This window comes from Somniosus microcephalus, chromosome 3 (genome assembly GCF_052327205.1).
Source record: "Somniosus microcephalus isolate GS21.2 chromosome 3, FLI_Smic_1.0, whole genome shotgun sequence".
Classification (NCBI taxonomy): domain Eukaryota; kingdom Metazoa; phylum Chordata; class Chondrichthyes; order Squaliformes; family Somniosidae; genus Somniosus; species Somniosus microcephalus.
In genome coordinates this window covers 175,231,885-175,247,734 of record NC_140989.1, presented here as the reverse complement: position 1 = coordinate 175,247,734, position 15,850 = coordinate 175,231,885, and the positions used below count along the sequence as shown (strand labels likewise).

Genomic DNA, 15,850 nt, shown 5'->3' with positions numbered 1-15,850 from the left:
CCTTCGAGCGCCTGAGCGTCGATTTTAAAGGGCCTCTCCCCTCCTCCGACCGCAATGTGTACTTCCTCAATATTATTGATGAGTACTCCCGTTTCCCGTTCGCCTTCCCCTGCCCGGACATGACCAGTGCCACGGTCATTAAATGTCTGAACAACCTCTTCACCCTGTTCGGCTTCCCCAGCTATATCCATAGCGACCGGGGCTCATCGTTTATGAGCGACGAACTCCGTCAGTACCTGCTAACTAGGGGTATTGCCACAAGCAGGACCACCAGTTACAACCCCCGGGGGAACGGACAGGTGGAAAGAGAAAATGCGACAGTTTGGAAGGCCGTCCTGCTAGCCTTAAAGTCTAGGGGCCTTCCAACCTCCCGCTGGCAGGATGTGCTCCCCGATGCGCTCCACTCTATTCGGTCACTGCTCTGCACTGCCACTAACACCACCCCTCATGAGAAAATGTTTGTCTTCCCAAGGAAGTCCACATCGGGGACATCGCTACCGCCATGGCTGACGTCCCCAGGGCCGGTCCTACTGAGAAGACACGTGAGGACCCATAAAACGGACCCCCTGGTCGAGAGGGTCGACCTCCTCCACGCCAACCCCCAGTATGCTTACATCGCATACCCGGACGGGCGGGAGGACACAGTCTCCATAAGAGACCTTGCACCCTCGGGGGCCGCAGTAACCCACTACCCACTACCACCCCCCCCCACGATCCAATATCCAGCCCCAGCAGACGGCAGGCCTGGGCCCCGCGACCCGCTCGACATCTACGAGGACGACACGCCTGTGCCACAGCCTACGCTGGACTCGACGCCGGAAACTTCACTGCCCCTGCCGTCGCCACGCAGATCACAGCGGCAGACAAGACCTCCGGAGAGACTCCAATACACTAACTTTTAATACACTTCACCCCGCCGGACTCAATTTTAAACAAGGGGTGAATGTGGTAAACCACTGTTTGTATTCCTGTTTGTCCTGTTTGTATTCCACTGTGTACATGCCTGGACATGCCTCGGCTGACTCCTCCCACAGGTCCTAGTATAAAGGTGACTGCTCCCCAGCCCTTAGTATCATGGACCGGTCGACCACGCGAGGCAGACCTCCATTCTGTTGTTAATAAAAGCCTTTAGTTACTCTTCTAACTCTCAGTCTTTTATGAGTAATTGATAGCGCATCACATATACAGTATATATTTATATATTCCCTGCCCCTGCATCTGCTTAAAATCTGTTACATCTCTAACTTTTTCCAGTTCTGACGAAGGGTCATCGACCTGAAACGTTAACTCTGTTTCTCGCTCCACAGATGCTGCCTGACCTGCTGAGTGTTTCCAGCATTTTCGATTTCTATTTCAGATTTAAGGCGTCCATAGTATTTTGCACTTGTATTCGTGTTGATTTCACTGCCACTTCTCTTCCAGGAATACCCGCCTTGAAGACGTTCTGCTCTTCTCTCCGACGGGATTTCCATATGTCTCTTTTACCTTGTTCACCTTCATTGCTTTCCGTTTCCCTTCTCGTGTTTAATCGGGTATCTACCAAAACTTGCTTTCAAAGCCACATCTCCTTCCTCAGCAACTGTCTCCGGCTCCGACTTATTCCACGTGGATTCCAACTGAAATTCCACCCTTCGTGTTTTGGATCCACCCAGGGTTCCAGATATCTCCGAGATAGTCAGCGTTCTTTGAACCACTGCTCGCGCCACATCCTGAGATCCACGCTCAATGCCATGCGGCGCCACATGAACACTCTCGACCTCTCTCTTCAGCAGCACCGACTCACTCTATCGCAAAGCTGTTTCATTTCATCCTTCGCCTCATCCGGCGTTTTAACAAAAAACTTTTTTTCTTCCTTTCAGATGTCAAGGATCGTAAGCCTCAACATCACGTGGACACCAACGCCCCTCCGGACCCTTCTTCCCCTTCACTTTCCTCTGAGCCCATCCCTTCTTCCAATCTCACCCCCTGCCATGTTTTCACTATCCCCTCTGACCTTCCCCTCTCTGACCCCGAATGATCAGTCCTCAGTAACGGCCTCAGCTTCATCCCCTTACGCCCCCAGCTCAATGAATTTCGAGCACGGCACAATGCTGAGCTCTTTGTCCATTGCCTTCGTCTCCGTGCCCACTTCTTTGGCCAGGAGTCTTCCCCCCGCACAGCTGACCCTTTATCCCGTTTGCAGAATTCCCGTTCTACCTGGACCCCTCCCCCTGGCCTCTTACCCTCTCTAGATCTTTTCATTGCTAACTGCCGGCGTGACATCGGCCGTCTCAATTTCTCTGCTCCCCTCACTCACTCCAACCTACCTCCCTCTGAACTTGCAGCACTCCGTTCTCTCCGATACAACCCCAACATTGTCATTAAACCTGCTGACAAGGATGGCACTGTTGTTGTTTGGCAAACCGACATCTACCTAGCAGAGGTTGAATGCCAACTCTCGGACACCTCCTCCTACCTCCTCCTGGACCATGACCCCACTACCGAACATCAAGCCATCGTTTCCAAGACTGTCACTGACCTCATCTCCTCTGGAGATCTTCCCTCCACAGCCGTCAACCTCATAGTTCCCCAACCCCGCACAACCCGCTTCTACCTCCTTCCCAAGATCCACAAACAGGACTGCCCTGGTAGACCCATCGTTTCAGCCTGTTCTTGCCCCACGGAACTTATCTCTTCCCATCTCAACTCTATTTTTACTCCCCTTGTCCAGTCTCTTCCCACCTACATCTGCAACTCTTCCGACACCCTCTGCCACTTTAACAGTTTCCAGTTTGTGGCCCCAACCGTTTCCTTTTCACTAGGGATGTCCAATCCCTCTACACCTCCATCCCCCACCAGGACGGCCTGAGGGCGCGCCGCTTCTTACTTCAACAGAGTCCCAACCAGTCCCCATCCACCACCACCACCCTCCTCTGCCTGGCTGAACTTGTTATCACATTGAACAACTTCTCCTTTGACTCCACTCACTTCCTCCAAATTAAAGGTGTTGCTATGGGAACCCACATGGGTCTAGCTATGCCTGCCATTTTGTGGGATGTGTGGAACATTCTTTGTTCCAGCCTTACTCAGGTCCCCTCCCTCACCTCTTTTTCTGATACATTGATGACTGTATCGGTGCCGTTTCCTGCTCACGCCCTGAACTGGAAAATTTCATCAACTTTACTTCCAATTCCCACCCTTCCCTCACCTTCACATAGTCCATCTCTGACTCTTCCCTTCCTCGACTTCCCTGTCTCCATTTCTGGAGTTAGGCTATTGACAAACATTCACTATAAGCCCACAGCTACCTGAACTACACTTCCTCCCACCCCACTTCCTGTAAGGACTCTATTCCATTTTTCCAGTTTCTCCATCTCCGCCGCATCTGCTCTGACGATGCCACCTTCGATACTAGTGCTTCCGATATGTCTTCCTTTTTCATCAACCGAGGATTCCCCTCTACTGCCCTTGACTGTGTCTGTTCTATTTCCCGCACTTCTGCTCTCACCCCTTCCCCTCCCTCCCAGAACCACGATAGGGTTCCCCTTGTCCTCACCTTTCACCCCACCAGCCTCCACATTCAACGGATCATCCTCCGCCATTTCCGCCACCTCCAGCATGATCCCACCACCAAATACATCTTCCCCTCCACTCCCCTTTCAGCATTCCGAAGGAACCGCTCCCTCCGCGACACCCTGGTCCACTCCTCTATCACCCCCTCCCCTTCCCACGGCACCTTCCCGTACATCCGCAGGAGATGCAACACCTGCCCTTTTACCTCCTCCCTTCCCACTGTCCAGGGCCCCAAACACCTCTTCCAGGTAAAACAGCGAACACCTGTACTTGCAATTTAGTACACTGTATTCGCTGCTCACGATGCGGTCTCCTCTACATTGGGGAGACCAAACGCAGATTGGGTGACCGCTTTGTGGCACACCTCCGTTCAGTCCGTAAGCATGACCCTGAGCTTCCGGTCGCCTGTCACTTTAATTCTCTGCTTCACTCCCACTCTGACCTCGCTGTCCTCAGCCGCTTACACTGTTCCAACGAAGCCCAATGTAAGCTCGAGGAACAGCACCTCATCTTTCGATTAGGCACTTTACTGACTTCTGGACTCAACATCGAATTCAACAATTTCAGACCATAACCTCTGCCCCTATTTTTTCACATGGCAGCTGTTGATGTTTCTGCCATTCCCATTTACACCTCTTCTAGACTCGGCTTTTGTTTCTTTCCTTGTCCCATTACCATCTCCTTTTGCTTTGCACCATCATCCCTTTTGTCTCTTAATCTCTCCTGCCTTCCATCCTATCACAGACCTTCTCTTTTGTTCTTTCCTCCCCTCCCCTCCCCCCCCTTTCCCTGTCTCTGCACTTGCTTAAAAACCTGTTACATCTCCAACTTTTTCCAGTTCTGATGAAAGGTCATCGACCTGAAACATTAACTCTGTTTCTCTCTCCACAGATGCTGCCTGACCTGCTGAGTGTTTCCAGCACTTTCTGTTTCTATTTCAGATTTCCAGCATCCGCAGTATTTTGCTTTTCTATATATTATTATGTGTATATATGTTTGTGTGTGCACACTTGGCCCTCGTATTCACACTCGTGCTCCTGTACTGTTGTGAAAATGAAAATTGCGATCATTGAATGATGCCGTGCAGTTTTGGAATAGCTGTAGTTGAACCCAGTTTGACCCACCGCTTGTGTTGACTGCGCTCTTTCCTTTTATAGGGAGAGGAGAAGCACGAGGCGGTGACGGAGGAGGACGGCTTGAAGGAGGGGACATCCGTCTGAGGAACCCACAGTTGCAGTAAACACTACTCAACCTTGCCAGATGCCTTACAGTTATAATAATTCTTATGCCATTCCTAAACCGTGTGCTCAGTATTGTACTGTAGTTAATTATGAACCGTTAGAGAGCCAGACAAAATTGAGAAAAGCTGCAGCCATCAATTTTTTAAAAAGCTTTTTTGATTTTTTTTTCCTCATTTTAAGACACATTCCAACAGACGAGCCCTGACTGTGTCAGCGAGCTGAAGTCCAGATGTCCATCTTGTATATTAAACAAAATGACCTGAATGCTCAGTTTACACGAAAAGGGAAGCCAATGTACTGTGTAGGGAACATACATTGAATTGTGCAATTATTATTATTTGTTTTCTTCAAGAAAAAATGAACAAGCGAGAGAAAAGGAGCAGGTGAGCTTTAGGTCTTTCCGTGCTCTTTGTCCAGCTGTGAAGCAAACCTCAGCCAGTGACCTGACCGGGTTCTCAACGGAACGAGTTTTCACAACATTCTTTCCTTTTTTTCCAAAGTTGTCCATAAAACAAATAAAACATTGTAGCCACTTGTTCACTGCCCCCCTGTGTTCTTTTCATCGGGAAATATTGGGATGAATTGGATGCCAGTATTTAGTTCTATCTGGTGAGGTGGCGACTCACCCTCGTGGCTGCTCTTTGTGTGGGTGTTGTCCAGGCTAATTGGCTATGGGGTGGAGGGCTGATCTGGATTTGGCCATGACCTGATGTCTATACACGTGTTGCAGCACAGGTCGGTAGATAGGGAAGAAGTGGGAAACCCGTCTTATTTCACTGTCAGTGACGGCAATTGTCGTGTCCTTGCTGTCACCATGGTTAATTTAGCAAACTGGTGATGGAACCTGTGACGTTCTTGACCCGTATGGTCCAGTTCTACGTCACAAAGTGTATTTATCCATTGATCTAAATAGGGAAGCTGGCTCAATATTAGAACACTCAGGTAGTTAAGGCAGTTAAGGCCGGTTTGGAGAGATAAATGGCGGCTACCTCGCTTCTGCCCACATCCGGTGCAGTCCGCACTGGTCGCCATCTTGGCGAGGGCAATAGCGCAGGCGGGATGTGCGTACACCGGCAGTATGCAGAGTAGGCAGAGCGTGAAGTCAGTCAGCGTTGCACGCTGATTTGGCGCACAGCCTGCCATTTTCAATGTTGCCGCTCCAAGCAACGCCATCTCCTAAACACGCCCAGCTTAACGTGCGGTCAGCTGCACGAGAGACCCCCCACCAGCGCTATTTAATGGGATACATCCAACGTGCAGGTAAGTTGATTATTTCCCTTATACTGGCTCTTGCAGAGTTTATACGAATACCAGCTTGCTGGAAAACATTGATAACATTGTTAAAGTGTGCAAGGAGCGCTGCTGGACATTGGGAAGACGTTGGCTGATACTGGAAGGCCTCGGAGTACACCCCTTGCTCCGAGTCATGGGGGCTCTGGTTGCAGATTCCTCGTGCTGCTGCATGACTGGGAGATGGAGCAGAGGCAGCAAAGAGGGAGGGGGAGGAGGGCTCTCAGCAGGAGGACCTCCCCACCTTGGGTCTTCAGGGAGCACTTCTGTTGGCAACAATCCAGGAGCAACATGTTCGCCGGCTCCGCTTTACAAAGGAGGAAATCTGGCTTTGGGGGGCCGTATATCAATAGTGAGATGTACCGTAACCCCAAAGGCTACCACTCACAATGTGCAGTTGGGGTGCGATCACGCCCAGCACATCATGATGTGAATGCCCAGTATCCTGCACCAGTCTGCTGTGTCAGCAATCTTCCAGCCGCAGAACTCTGCCACCTCTTGGAACCAGACCTGCAGCCTTAGAGCAGGGCCACGATGGCACTGCCAGTGGCTCTCAAGGTAACCGTGGCCCTGAATTTTTTTGCCAGAGGATCCTTCCAGGCTGGACCAGGTGACATCGCAAACATCTCGCAGTTCGTCATCCATCACTGCATCCAGGAGGTCAGAAAGGCGCTGTACTCCAGGAGAAGGGACTTCATTGTCTTCTCTCTAAACAGGGAGAACATAACAAAAAGGAGCTGGAGTAGGCCATACGGCCCCTCGAGCCTGCTCCGCCATTCAATAAGATCATGGCTGATCATTCACCTCAACTCCACCTTCCCGCACTATCCCCATAGCCCTTAATTCCCTTCCTTCCCAAAAAATTATCAACCTCTGTCTTGAATATACTCAATGACTGAGCACCCACGGCTCTCTGGGGTAGAGAATTCCAAAGATTCACAACCCTTTGAGTGAAGAAATTTCTCCTCATCTCAGTCCTGAATGGCCAACCCCTTATTCTGTGACTGACCCTGTGTTCTTGATTCCCCAGCCAGGGGAGACATTTTCCCAGCATTAACCCTGTCAAACCCCTTAAGAATTTTATATGTTTCAATTAGATCACCTCTCATTCTTCTAAACTCTAAGGAATATAGGCCCAATCTACTCAATCTCTCCTCATAGGGCAATCCGCTCATCCCAGGAACCAGTCTAGTGAACCTTCGTTGCATTCCCTCACTGCATCCAGGAGTATATCGTTCCTTAGGTAAGGACATTAGAACTGTACACAATACTCCAGGTGTGGTCTCACCGGGGCCCTATATAATTGGAGTAAGACTTCTTCACTCTTATACTCTAATCCCTTTTAACAAAAGCTAACATACCATTTGCTTTCCTAATTGCTTGCTGTACCTGCATGTTAACTTTCTGTGATTCGTGTACAAGGACACCCAGGTCCCTCTGAACACCAACATTTCCCAGTCTCTCACCATTCAAAAAATATTCTGCTACTCAAAATTACAGAGATGAAAAATTGATCATTTGTAAAATATCAACACATGCATTAAAATTTAAATCCAGAGTCCTCTTGCTCAGCTAGTTAAGACATTTCATCACTGAGATCAGGAAGGTCCCAGCTTCAGTTGCTGGCCTGTGCTGAGTCAGCTGTTCTCTGTTGGAGTGGCAGCAAGAGCATGACAAGTGGCCTTCGAATTCCAGGATTTGGGAGAGGAATAATGCCAATCTTCCACAACACCTATAGGCTTCAAACATTCATCTTACACCCAAAGTTTCAGACATTAATTCCCTTAACTCCATTTTTCATCTGCTCAGTATTTCAGCCAGGATCCAGATGTCACAAAACCATTGTGCTCTTGATAGTTAACAGTAATGTTAGTATTAAGGGATAAAGTAACATTTGGAATCTAGAAGATACCCACAAGAAAATAAGACCCAATATACTACTTATCAGTTTGTTACTGAACAGCACACCTTTTAAAATCAGGACTCCCAAGGTACAAACACAAGTTTAGTTCAATGAGAATGCATTCTTATTCAGATTTGGAAAATTAAAATTCCTGCACGTACATTTTAAGAGGCAGGAGGAGTGCCCACATGGCTTTGCCAGGATAGCAGGCTGCCCCATGGTGCAGGGCACCATCGCCTGCACACACGTGGCTTTGCGGGCGCCACATATCAATGCTGAGATGTATTGTAAATGCAAAGGCTACCCACTCTCAATGTGCAGTTGTTGTGTGACCACACCCAGCACAACATGATGATGAATGACCGGTATCCTGGCAGCAGTCATGATGCCTTTATCCTGCGCCAGTCCGCTGTGCCAGCAATCTTCCAGCCACCATGACGAACCCGAGGGTGGCTGCTCGGAGACAAGGGCTATCCGCTCTACACCTGGCTAATGACAACCCTCCGCAACCCCAACACTCATGGCCAGCAATCATATAATGACAGCTATGCTTCCATGAGGAGCCTCATCAAGCAGATCGGGGTGCTCAAGCAACAGTTCCGCTGCCTTGACTGCTCAGGAGGAGCCCTCCAGTACACAGCAGAGCAGGTGTCCAAATTTGTGGTGGTCTGCTGCATGCTCCACAACTTAGGGCCCAGCCTTTGCCATCACGGGTTCCGCGATCTCCTCAGGAGGAGGAAGAGAGGAGGCAGCCTGCAAATCCCTGTTCCGGATGGGCTGTCCGTGAACGCATCATCAGACTCCGGTTTCCCCTGAATGAAACCCCAGATCCCCGTTGCTCGACATTTCCCCACCTTACCATCCCTCTGTCACGCAACATCACAGCGTCCTATTGGGCACAATGCTGAAATGAAAGCCACAACAAAATAAACATTCCAAACATCATTTATAAATGATTCATTCCAATATTACATTACTAAGTCAACTAATCACCCTTGTGCATTCCCTTAGTGTCTGTCTTTCTCTATTCTAGTGCTCCTATAAAGTGCTACCCCAGTGGCTGCAGATAAAAGAAATGTTGTAGTGGTGGGGGATAGTATCGTTAGGGGGATAGATAGAGTTCTTTGCAGCCGAGAGCGAGAGTCTCGAAGGCTGTGTTGCCTGCCCGGTGCCAGGGTTAAGGACATCTCCTCTGGGCTGGAGAGAAACTTGGAGTGGGAGGGGGAGGATCCAGTTGTCGTGGTCCATGTTGGTACCAACGACATAGATAGGACAAGGAAAGAGGTTCTGCTGAGGGAGTATGAGCAGCTAGGGGCCAAATTAAAAAGCAGAACCACAAGGGTAATAATCTCTGGATTACTACCTGAGCCAGGTGCAAATTTGGCTAGGGTAAATAACATTAGTGAGTTAAATGCGTGGCTCAAAGACTGGTGTGGGAGAAATGGGTTTTGCTTCTTGGGACACTGGCATCAGTACTGGGACGGGAGAGAGCTGTTCCGTTGGGACGGACTTCACTTGAACCTGTGCTGGGACTAGAGTCCTGGCGAATCGAATAACTAGGGCTGTAGAGAGGGCTTTAAACTAATTAGTGGGGGGGGGGGGGAGGTTTTAAGAGAGTGAAAAATAAAAATGACAGCAGAGAAGGCAATAGAGCAAGGTAGCAGTGGGGGAATTAAAAACCAGAGCGTGTCAGGAAGGGACAGAATGTATAATGATAAAGGTAAAGTAGTAAAAGGGGTTAAAGTAGGAATAAATTGTCAGAAAACATATTTGAAAGTTCTTTATCTGAATGCACGCAGCATTCGTAACAAAATTGACGAGTTGACGGTACAAATAACTACACATGGGTATGATCTGGTGGCCATTACGGAAACATGGCTGCAAGATAATCATGACTGGGCACTAAACATACAAGGGTATTTGACAATTAGGAAGGACAGACAGGAAGGAAAGGGAGGTGGGGTTGTTATGTTAATCAAGGATGGAATCACTGCAATAGTCAGAAATGATATTGGGTCAAAGGATCAGGATAGTGAAATAGTTTGGGTGGAGATAAGGAATAATAAGGGGAAAAAGTCACTAGTGGGCGTAGTCTATAGGCCTCCTAACAGTTGCAACTCTGTTGGTCGGAGTATAAATCAGGAAATAGTTGGGGCTTGCAATAAGGGAACAGCTATAATCATGGGGGATTTTAACTTTCATATTGACTGGACTAATCAAATTGGGCATGGTAGCCTTGAGGAAGAGTTCATAGAGTGCATTAGGGACGTGTTCCTTGAGCAGTATGTAACTGAACCAACCAGGGAGCAGGCAATCTTAGATCTGGTCCTGTGTAATGAGACAGGATTAATAAAAAATGTCCTAGTAAAGGATCCCCTTGGAATGAGTGACCATAATATGGTTGAATTCCAAATTCAGTTTGAGGGTGAAAGAGTTGGATCTCAAACCAGCGTACTGAGCTTAAATAAAGGAGACTATGAAGGTATGAGAGTAGAATTGACTAAAGTGGACTGGGAAAACAGATTAAAGTGTAAGACGGTACAAGAGCAGTGGTCTACATACAAGGAGATATTTAACATCTTTCAAGATAAATATATTCCACTGAGGAAAAAGGGGAATAAAAGAAAAGACAGCCATCCGTGGCTTAGTAAAGTAATAAAGGATAGTATCCGACTGAAAACAAGGGCATATAAAGTAGCCAAATCTAGTGGGAGGATAGAAGATGGTGAAGCATTTAAAAGCCAGCAAACAATAACTAAAAAATTAATTAAGAAAGGGAAGATAGACTATGAAAGTAAACTAGCAAAAAATATAAAAACAGATAGCAAGAGTTCCTACAGCTATATAAAAAGAAAAAGGGTGGCTAAAGTGAACATTGGTCCCTTAGAGGATGGGACCGGGAAACTAGTGGTGGGGAACATGGAGATGGCAAAGATGCTGAACAAATATTTTGTATCAGTCTTTACAGTAGAGGACACTAAAAATATCCCAACACTGGACAAACAGGGGGCAATGGGGGTGGGGTGGGGGGGGGGGGGGGGAGCTAAACACGATTAAAATCACTAAGGAGATGGTACTCAGTAAAATAATGGGACTTAAGGCGGTTAAATCCCCCGGACCTGATGGCCTACATCCTAGGGTTTTGAGAGAAGTGGCGGTAGGGATTGTGGATGCATTGGTGGTTATTTTCTAGAACTCCCTGGACTCAGGAAAGGTCCCAGCAGATTGGAAAACTGCTAATGTAACACCCTTATTTAAGAAGGGAAGTAGTCAAAAAGCTGGAAACTATAGACCAGTTAACCTAACATCTGTGGTTGGCAAAATGTTGGAGTCCATTATTAAGGAAACAGTAACAGAGCATTTGGATAAACATAATTTAATAGGACACAGAGTCAGCATGGTTTTATGAAGGGGAAGTCATGTTTGACAAATTTGCTCGAATTCTTTGAGGATGTAACATACAGGGTGGGTAAAAGGGAACCAGTGGATGTAGTGTATTTGGACTTCCAAAAGGCATTTGACAAGGTTCCACACAAAAGATTACTGATCAAGATAAGAAATCATGGGATTGGGGGTAATATACTGGCATGGATGGAAGATTGGCTATCTAACAGAAAACAAAGAGTTGGGATAAATGGTTCGTTCTCGGGCTGGCAATCAGTAACTAGTGGTGTACCGCAGGGGTCAGTGCTGGGACCCCAACTCTTTACAATCTATATTAACGATTTGGAGGAAGGGACCGAGTGCAACATATCCAAGTTTGCCGACGATACAAAGATGGGAGGGAAAGCAGTGAGTGAGGAGGACATAAAAAACCTGCAAAAGGACATAGACAGGCTAAGTGAGTGGGCAGAGATTTGGCAGATGCAATATAATGTTGGAAAGTGTGAGGTTATGCACTTTGGCAAAAGTTATTATCTAAACGGAGAGAAACTGCAAAGTGCTACAGTACAAAGGGATCTGGGGGTCCTGGTGCATGAAACACAAAAAGTTAGTATGCAGGTGCAGCAGGTGATCAGGGAGGCCAATGGAATCTTGGCTTTTATTGCAAGGGGGGGTGGAGTATAAAAACAGGGAAGTCTTGCTGCAGTTATACAGGGTATTGGTGAGGCCACACCTGGAATACTGCGTGCAGTTTTGGTTTCCATATTTAAGAAAAGATATACTTGCTCTCGAGATGGTTCAGAGAAGGTTCACTCGGTTGATTCCGGAGATGAGGGGGTTGACGTATGAGGAAAGGTTGAGTAGGTTGGGCCTCTACTCATTGGAGTTCAGAAGAATGAGAGGCGATCTTATCGAAACATATAAGATTGTGAGGGGGATTGATCGGGTGGATGCGGTGAGGATGTTTCCACTGATGGGTGAGACTAGAACTAGGGGGCATAATCTAAGAATAAGGGGCTGCCCTTTCAAAACTGAGATGAGGAGAAACTTCTTCACTCAGAGGGTAGTAAATCTATGGAATTTGCTACCACAGAGAGCTGTGGAAGCTGCAACATTAAATAAGTTTAAAATGGAGATAGACAGTTTCCTAGCAGATAAGGGAATTAGGGGTTACGGGGAGAGGGCAGGGAAGTGGACGTGAGTCTAGATTCAGATCAGCCATGATCCTATTGAATGGCGGAGCAGGCCCGAGGGGCCGTATGGCCTACTCCTGCTTCTTATGTTCTTATGACTGGTGAAAGGCTGCTGACTTTCAATGGGGGATACTGCAGATGGCCTTGCAGGACGACCTCGAGCAGCTCTGGGCCTAGGAGGCACGGCTGTAAACTGCACCACCTCGGCATGGGCGGCAGCAGTCTGGGCTGGCTGGCTGACAACAGCAAGGGCAATGGCAGAGGGGCAGTGGAGGAAGTATGAATACTGTCATCCTGAGAGGACAGCAGGTTTGAGCTCCACGGAGCCACTGCCACTTCCCCAGGGTGGTGTCAGAGCGTTCCTAGCCATCTGTTGGAGGACAGATGGCTGGACTGCTGTGACACCCTGCAAGCAATGTTCCCATGAAGCTGTGCCACGGTCTGGAGGTCCTGAGCAGGCCACCTACCGGCTTCACAGTGGGAAACACCGCACAGACGCGGAAATTTCAAGGGGCTATGCAGCCAAAATAAAATGAAAGGGAACATTGCTTCGGATGCTGGGAATCTGAAATAAAAACAGAAAATGCTGGAAATACTCAGCAAGTTTGGCAGCATCTGTGGAGCGAGAAACAGTCAACGTTTCAGGTCGAGGACCTTTCATCGTGCTGAGTATTTGCAGCATTTTCTGTTTTTATTTAGGATACATGTATCCTGGTAGTAAACGGGAAATAGAGAGGAGACAATAGGAGGGAGTCTGGAGTTCAAGTCAGAGGTCCCGTGGTGGGATAGCTCTGTCTATAGCCTGCTGCTTTTGATGTTTAGTATGCAGGTGGCCTTATGTCATAACTAGGCTCGGTACCCATGAGAAAATGTGCTAGGCAAACTAATGGGGCTAAAGGCCGACAAGTTCCCTGGACCCGATAGCCTGCATCCTAGGGTCTTAAAAGAGGTGGCTGCAGAGATAGTGGATGCATTGGTTGTAATCTTCCAAAATTCCCTGGATTCGGGAAAGGTTCCAGTGGATTGGAAAACCACAAATGTAACACTGCTATTCAAGAAAGCAGGGAGACAGAAAGCAGGAAACTATAGGCCGGTTCGCCCAACATCTATCATTGGAAAAATGCTGGAATCCATTATTAAGGGAGTCGTAGAAGGACATTTAGAAAATCATTAGAAAATCATATAATACTATCAAGCAGAGTCAACATGGTTTTATGAAAGGGAAATCGTGTTTGACAAATTTATTAGAGTTCTTTGAGGATGTAACGAGCCAGGTGGATCAAGGGGAACCAGATGATGTGTATTTGGATTTCCAAAAGGCATTTGACAAGGTGCCACACAAAAGGTTACTGCACAAGATAAGAGCTCACAGGGCTGGGGGTAATATATCAGCATGGATAGAGGATTGGCTAACAGAAAAGAGAGAGAGTCAGGATAAATGGGTGGTAAACTGTAACTAGTGGGGTGCCGCAGGGCTCAGTGCTGGGGCCTCAACTATTTACAATGGATAGGTTAAGTGAGTGGGCAAAAATTTGGCATTTTGAGTATGAGTATAATGTGGGAAAATGTGAGGTTATCCACTTTGGTAAAAATAGAAAAGCAAATTATTTAAATGGAGAGACTACAGAATGCTGCAGTACAGGAGGATCTGGGTGTCCTCGTACATGAAACGCAAAAAGTTAGCATGCAGGTACAGCAAGTAATTAGGAAGGCTAATGGAATGTTGGCCTTTATTGCAAGGGGGATGGAGTATAAAAGTAGGGAAGTTTTGATGCAACTTTACAGGGCACTGGTGAGACAGCACCTGGAGTACTGCGTACAGTTTTAGTCACCACATTTAAAGGAGGGATATACTTGCATTGGAGGCAGGTCAGAGAAGGGTCACTGGGTTAGTTTCCCCGAGATGAAAGGGTTGTCTTTGAGGAAAGGTTGAGCAGGTTGGGCCTATACTCATTGGCGTTTAGAAGAATGAGGGGTGATCTTATTGACAGAAGATTCTGAGGGAGCTTGACAGGGTGGATGCCGAGGATGTTTCCCATTATGGGGGAATCTAGAACTAGGGAACAAAGTTTCAGGATAAGGGGTTGCCCATTTAAGAGAGCGAGGAGGAGGAGGAGGAATTTCTTGAGGGTCGTGAATCTTTGGAATTCTCTACCCCAGAGAGCTGGAGGCAGAGTCAGTGAATATATTCGAGGCTGAGATAGACAGATATTTGAGCTACAGGGGAGTCAAGGGTTATATTTGTTACCTCTAGACTAGACTATTCCAACGCACTCCTGGCCAGCCTCCCACATTCTACCCTACATATTGTGATCATCCAAAACTCTGCTGCCCGTATTCTAACTCGCATCTCCCCTGTGCTCGCTGACCTACATTGGCTCCCAGTTAAGCAGCGCCTAGTTTTAAAAATTCTCATCCTTGTTTTCAAATCCCTCCATGGCCTCTTCCCTTCCTATCTCTAATGTCCTTCAGCCCCACAACACCCTCACCCAGAGATATCTGCGCTCCTCAAATTCTGCCCTCTTGAGCATCCATGATTAGAATTGCTCAACCATTGGTGACCGTGCCTTCTGTTGCCAAGGCCCCAAGCTCTGGAATTCCCTGCCTAAACCTCTCTGCCTCGCTACCTCTTTCCTCCTTTAAGACGCTCCTTAAAACCTACCTCTTTGACCAAGCTTTTGGTTACCTGCCCTAATTTATCCTCGTCAAATTTGTCTTAAAATACTCCTGTGCAGCACCTTGGGACATTTTACTATGTTAAAGGCACCGTATAAATACAAGTTGTTGTTGTTGTTATGGGGAACAGGCAGGAAAGTGGCATTGAGGCCAAGATCAGATCAGCCATGATCTTAATTGAATGGCGGAGCAGGCTCAAGGGGCCGAATGGCCTACTCCTGCATCATATTGTTCCATTTACAAGCATAGAATGAGGTACATAAGTAGACACTGGCTTGCCCCAGTGTCATCAAACAAAAAGGAGCACAACTAAAAACCCAAATCATAAAGACAAAGGAAACTTAGCAAACCATAATGTTATTGCTAATGTCCACTATACACTCCAGACCCTGCTGTGCCCATCGGTCGCAGAAGTGTGCCTCTTTCCAAGATATGCTTGCTGCTGGTCTGCCCTGCCAGTCTGCATTGAACCAGGGTTAGGCTCCTGGCTGGATACCAGGCCACAGGGTTACAATAGCATACAGTTCTGCTGCTACTGATGCCCCACCATAGGTCAGGTAATAGTTTGTTACATAACACTCACAAATGTTTGAAAACCATGACAGTAAAAG

At 47.5% G+C, this 15,850-nt stretch overlaps 1 protein-coding gene across 3 annotated transcripts in view; it reads left to right on the top strand.

Moving 5' to 3' along the window:
- Positions 1-5,330, top strand: part of LOC147121593 (ribosome-binding protein 1-like) — a 241,499-nt gene extending 236,169 nt beyond the window's left edge. For all 3 annotated transcript variants that reach the window (XM_085981956.1, XM_085981957.1, XM_085981955.1), the window contains one exon: positions 4,710-5,330. In XM_085981956.1, coding sequence (XP_085838082.1) covers positions 4,710-4,772 — 63 coding nt within the window. In that variant the 3' untranslated portion in view covers positions 4,773-5,330. The remainder of the gene's footprint in view (positions 1-4,709) is intronic.
- The last annotated feature ends 10,520 nt before the right edge of the window (positions 5,331-15,850 follow it).